Source organism: Oryctolagus cuniculus, chromosome 6 (genome assembly GCF_051225735.1).
Source record: "Oryctolagus cuniculus isolate XC-2025 breed Fujian yellow rabbit chromosome 6, ASM5122573v1, whole genome shotgun sequence".
NCBI classification, from domain to species: Eukaryota; Metazoa; Chordata; class Mammalia; order Lagomorpha; family Leporidae; genus Oryctolagus; species Oryctolagus cuniculus.
In genome coordinates this window covers 30115992-30122306 of record NC_142872.1, presented here as the reverse complement: position 1 = coordinate 30122306, position 6315 = coordinate 30115992, and the positions used below count along the sequence as shown (strand labels likewise).

The following is a 6315-nucleotide window of genomic DNA, read 5'->3' as shown; positions in this document are numbered from 1 at the left end:
TAACAGGGCCCCACGCACTTGAGCCATAGCCTGCTCCCTCCTCAGGAAGCCAGGTGGGAAGAGGATAGGGGATGCAGGCCCCCCAAACAGTCTTTTAACATGCTGCATACAGCACAGCACATCCTGACAGCATATTTTATGAACTAGTAGAGAGCTCAGACTCCAAACACAAAGTAGTGATAAGGAACTGGAAATGCGAATTGCCCCGATTGGATCAGTACATGCTGTATCAGGTAATGACTATCACACTGTACTCCATAAATATGTGTAATTATCACATTTTTAAAAACTTGAGGGCCGGTGCCGTGGCTCACTTGGTTAATCCTTCGCCTGGGGTGCCAGCATCCCATATGGGTGCCAGTTCTAGTCCTGGTTGCTCCTCTTCCAGTCCATCTCTGCTGTGGAGGATGGCCCAAGTGCTTGGGCCCTGCACCCACATGGGAGACCAGGAGGAAGCACCTGGCTCTTGGCTTCGGATTGGCACAGCACCGGCCGTAGCGGCCATTTGGGGGGTGAACCAATGGAAGGAAGACCTTTCTCTCTCTCTCTCTCTCTCTCTCTCTCTCTCACTGTCTAACTCTGCCTGTCAAATTAAAAGCAAAAAACAAAAAACAAACTTGAAAAAGGAAGCAGCCACCAAGTCTCATGTAGCAAGCCCCAAGTAGTGAGCCCGTGGTTTCCGTTTTAAAGCTGTTTCTGTAGATTACCCGCTGTGAAGCCAGCATGCCCTGTTTAGTGTGGTGAGAAAAGGCAAACTCCACAGTAAGAGAAAAGCACTCCCCACTCCGGCACCCGCAGGGGCAGAGCAGCAGACAGGCGCCCATAATCGCAAGAACTGATCTAAAGGCTTCTGAGGGCTGCATTACAATTTACAGAAAGTACTCAGCAGCCCACTTCCTGCGGACACGGCCTGGCCGCCGGCGCGGCAGCAGCCCGGCCTGGGGCTCGTGGGCAGGCTCGAGGCCTCCGGCCGGCCGAGGGTTATTCCGGTGCGCGGGCAGGGCGGGGCGGCCCGAGGCCCAGCGTGGAGTTAAGCCGCCTCCCTGGCCGAGGAGTGGGAGCCCACAGCAGGCGGCTGAGCCTGGCCTACGCTCCAGAAAGCTGCCTTCCCGGACAGCTTAAAGCCAGCGGCGAACATGAAGAACAGCCCCGGCCTCCAGGCCGCCATCGACCTCACGGCGGGTGCGGTGGGGGGCACGGCGTGCGTACTCACCGGGCAGCCCTTCGACACGATGAAAGTCAAGATGCAGGCGTTCCCCAGCCTGTACTCGGGCCTCACCGACTGCTTCCTGAAGACCTACTCCCACGTGGGGTTGCGGGGCCTCTACAGGGGCACAGGCCCCGCACTGATGGCCTATGTGGCCCAGAACTCTGTCCTCTTCATGTGCTACGGTTTCTGCCAGAAGTTTGTCAGGAGCGTGGCCGGACTGGACAAGAAGGCGAAGCTGAACGACCTGCAGTCTGCGGCCGCGGGCTCCCTGGCCTCGGCGTTCGCCGCGCTGGCCCTCTGCCCCACTGAGCTGGTCAAGTGCCGGCTGCAGACCATGTACGAGTTGCAGCTATTAGGGAAGATAGCAAAGAGCCATAATACAATTTGGTCTGTGGTGAAGAGCATCCTCAGAAAGGACGGCCCCTTAGGCTTCTACTACGGACTCTCGAGCACTCTGCTGCAAGAAGTACCGGGCTATTTCTTCTTCTTCGGGGGCTACGAACTGAGCCGATCGTTTTTTGCCTCAGGCAGATCAAAAGATGAACTAGGTCCAGTTCCATTGATGTTAAGCGGTGGAGTTGCTGGAATCTGCCTCTGGCTTGTCATATTCCCAGTGGATTGTATTAAGTCCAGAATTCAAGTTCTTTCCATGTATGGAAAACAGGCAGGATTTTTTGGAACTCTTTTGGGCATTGTGAAATATGAAGGAATAGCAGCCTTATACTCTGGACTGAAACCTACCATGGTTCGAGCAGTCCCTGCCAATGGGGCACTATTTTTGGCCTATGAGTACAGTAGGAAGATGATGATGAGCCAGTTGGAACCCTGCTGAAGTGTCTTGGTGAAACTGGATCCAACCACAGGAGTCTGAAGACTGAGGTTCCATTGAGTGTTCTTGGAGTACTAGATATGTGTAATTATTTTCCTCCTCATGGGAATTTTGATTTTTGTCTTCACATACTCTCTCCTCAATCTTAAACATTTGGAAGGGCTTCTACATCATAAAATTTCTGCCTGCAATTGTATTGCAATAGAAATGTAGCTGTGCATGCCTTTGGTGGGGTACACAGCATGAGCCAGAGACCCCAGGTACCTAATCTGAAAGGCTAAATACAGTTCTTTCAGGGTGAAACACAATGTGGTTTCATGTTTAATCTTAATATTGCCCAAAAAAGCCAACCTTGACCATGTTCCATGAAGACAGTCACACATGATTGCTTAATTCATTTAAAATTCAGGCTCTTTTCTCAAGTTTGCTTAAGACAACCAGTCTATTAGGTTGTTAATGCTTTTAAAAAGTTTTTGTGTGGTGCTTGAGAACCAAACTACCCATGTAGATTTTTTAACTTCTAACTTCTAATAATTTTATTATTTTATTTGAAAGGCAGAGTGACAGAGACAGAGTCTTATCCCATCTGCTGGCTCACTTTCTAAAAGCCCACAGTAGCTAAGGCTGAGCCAGGCTGAAGCCAGGAGCCAGGAACTCAGTCTCCCACTCGAGAGTCAGGGACTGAAGTAGTTGAGCCATCACCTGCCACCTCCCAGGGCACACATTAAGAAGAAGCTAGGATGGAGACTGGACCCCAGACTTGAACCCTGGCACTCCAATGTGGGACACAGGCATCTTAACCATCAGCCTAACCACAAGGCCAAATGCTCATTCCCCTCACATAGATTTTTAAGAAGAAAATGTAGCTGCATGCTGATGCGAAGTAGTCTCTGAGTAGACGTGCTGAATTTTCCCAAGATTTTCTTATAATGGTGGTGGGACCAGTGCTGTGACACAGTGGGTTAAAGCCCCGGCCTGCAGCACTGGCATCTCATATGGGCACCAGTTCGAGTTCCAGATGCTCCACTTCCAAAACAGCTCCTTGTTAATGTGCCTGGGAAAGCAGCAGAGGATGGCCCAAGTCCTTGGGGCCCTTCACCCACATGGGAGACCCAGGAGAAGCTCCTGGCTCCTGGCTTTGGATTGGCTCAATTCTGGCTGTTGTGGTCATTGGGGGAGTGAACCAGCTAATGGAAGATCCCCTCCCCCCTTCTGTCTGTCACCTCTCTCTGTCTCTACCTCTCGCTGTAACTCTGTCTTTCAAATAAATAAAATAAATTTTTTTAAAAAAATAGTGGCATTCATTCTAAGTGGGACTATAATCTGCATTGTAACTATATTATTGGGCCTAGAGGATCAGGTCATTGGAAAGCAGAACGGCCATCATCTGCACCAGCTTCCCCTCTTCTCTTTTCCCAGAGAACCAGGCTTTAGACTGAGGGAGGGGCGGGGGCATGGGGATGTGCTGCTATGCTTTGATGAAGACCCATATGACTGAAAACAGTTCTTCTAGTCCCTGAGTCTGGGCTTGCATAGGACTCCAGGGTGTTCTGTTGGTGCATTTAGGAGTTTTTGATTCATCTGGGTTTACTCACTGTTCTATCTGCTTCCACCAGTCAAAAACTCTTCCAGGGCACAGAAAGTGCCAAAGCCAAGGGGAACTTTTGCTCCTTTCTTGGTGACAGAGTGATAGCACTACTGGGTGATATCATGTTCTCTCAGGTGAAACTAGAAAGTACTTAGTGCTTTTATTTTCCAATAAGTAATGTCAGGGGTGACCCATTCTTGAAACTGTACCTTTCGGGTCTACAAGCCCTTGTGCTTTTACAGTGCTAGATACAGCCTTCTAAATTTGGTATGGGCCATCCATGAATTTTAATGAGACTGTATATAGGGTATGACTTTATAAAGCAAATAAGTCTAAGGAAAGTAATTTTATTAAACTATACCATATGTATGTCTATAGTCACTGGTAGAAAAAAAAAAGCAAATAGCAAAATCCCACACACATCAAAACAAAGCAAAAACCCATTCCCCCCAAATCCTAGTTTACCTTTTCTCCACAGACTTGGAGGTAAGTAGCTAGTCTTTGTCTATATTGGCATGAGAGAGTCATTCCTGTCACCACTAAAATAAGCTTCATCATTCCATGCTGCTCCAAGACCAGCAGTCTTAATAGTAGTCCATGCCATGGATGTCTATCACTGCGCCAGAATTTCAATCCTGAATGAAAACTTCGTTCCCTAAGCTTGTCATTCTCCAAACTTTCCTGTTAACTCTAACCCTAGTGCCAGAAGCAACAGGAGCAGGGAAACCAGACGCTGACAAAGGCTACTGGGACTCAGGAAGGGGATGGGTAATGCTGAGCCTGGAGTGCTTGGCAGCTATGACTGCTCTTCCATTACATTTGCTTGTACTTTCAAAGAAAACCATTGTTTTCTACTTCACTTTTGAGCTTTTAATATACTTAAGTTATATATTCCATACTTACATGGTCAGTAGCTATTGAGTGGTGCTTTATCTGAGTAGGTATACATTAAAGTAGAATTGAAAACAGATCTGGCTTTCATCCAGAAGTGGGTTGTTTTCGTTTGCCTGGCACCTGTGAACAAAGCTAAGTTAGTTCTGATGTCAGCAGACCTTCACGCATGCCATCTTTTAAAGGATTAACTAAACCTCTACAATAGAACAGTATGAAGCAAGTAAAAGTGAGTGGAATTGAGGAATGGAAATTAAGTCAGGAGTACTTTTCCCCCCATTCTATTTGCTTAATTTGTCATTTAATATTTGGGTACAATTTGTATCATTCCAGGTATGTACTCCAAACAAAAATACTTGAAATACTGTTTTTTAAAAAATTTATTTATTGCTTGAAAGGCAGAGAAACAGATTTCTTATCTGCAGGTACACTCCCCAAATGCCTATAAATAGCAAGGTGCGGGCCAGGCCAAAGCCAGGGGCCTGTAACTTGATCCTGTTTTCCCACACAGCTTGCAGTGACCTAAGTATTTGGGCCATCACCTGCTGACTCCCAAGGTGCTCATCAGCAGGAAGCTGGAATTGGAAGTATAGCTGAGACTCGAACCAGGTACTCTGATATGGGATGTGAACATCTCGAGCAGATCTGAAAAACCATACCAAACAACTACCCTGAAATACTGTTGTTTTAAAAAATCTGAGTGTTAAATCATTAAGTTATTTATCTGCATAAAAATATTTATTTAGGGGCCAGTGTTGTAGCATAGTGGGTAGGGCCACCACCTATAAGGCCTGCATTCTATGTAGTACTGTTTCAGTTCTCAACTGCTGTACTTCCGGTCCAGCTCCCTGCTAATGTGTCTGGGAAAGCAGCAGAAGATGGCCCAAGAGCTTGGGCCCCTGCATCCATATGAGAGACCAGGATGAAGCTCTGGCTTCTGGCTTCAACCAGCCTTGGCCACTGTCACCATTTGGGGAGTAAACCAGTAATGGATAATCATTGTCTCTTCTCTCTATAGCTCTGCCTTACAAATAAATCTTAAAAGATTTTCTTACTCAACTCATACCATTTATAATATTCATATAGTGCTCTGGTTGTTAAAACACTAATGGTATCTGTTTTTTCTCAACGATCTTATGGTGTAATTGTTCTACAGTTAGAAGAGTAATAGTCTAGAATAAAATTTAAAAGAAAAAAGGCAGACTCCAACCTGTGTGTGTGTGTGTGTGTGTGTGTGTGTGTGAAATCAGTGATAGAACCTCTGAATTTAAGGAACTCTTCCTTCTGTTTTTGTATTGTGATTTTTTGTATTCCTTTATTGCTGCAGTATGTTTTCAATATTGAAATTGGTCAGCTCTTTCTGATGCCTAGCTTTGTTTTAAATTTTACTAAATTTACCCCTCAACTGAAAAACCTTTTCTGTTATTTATGACTCCCTTTGGGCTACTGCCAGGGCCAAATTGTCTGCATTTCACAATGTAGCTGGAAAATCATTCTCTTCCTAGCTTCCACAGGATCCCAAGCTGCACTAAAGTACATGGGATCTCTCAGAAGGATCGTTAAGAGGTCATGGAGTATCAAACTTGCTCATTTGCTTCATGGTCTTGTTGCCCAATTGGCAAGAGAGGTAATTTGTTTTCTTCTGGCCCAGACCTCTAATTAGGGGTGATAGTTACTCTAGGAAATTAACTGGACACATAACAGCACCTGGAGATTTGTACTTACAGCTAGGAAGTATTCCTCTGCACAGGGCCTTCATTTCCAACTTGGGCAACTCCTAGGCTTCGAAACCCGTTT

General features: G+C 46.2%; 1 protein-coding gene across 1 annotated transcript; it reads left to right on the top strand.

Moving 5' to 3' along the window:
• Positions 1 to 648: 648 nt before the first annotated feature.
• On the top strand, positions 649 to 3506 carry LOC100351232 (mitochondrial ornithine transporter 2). Its single transcript, XM_089334641.1, has one exon. The coding sequence runs from the start codon at positions 1137 to 1139 to the stop codon at positions 2040 to 2042; it is 906 nt and encodes a 301-aa protein (XP_089190767.1). The 5' UTR covers positions 649 to 1136; the 3' UTR covers positions 2043 to 3506.
• Positions 3507 to 6315: the final 2809 nt, after the last annotated feature.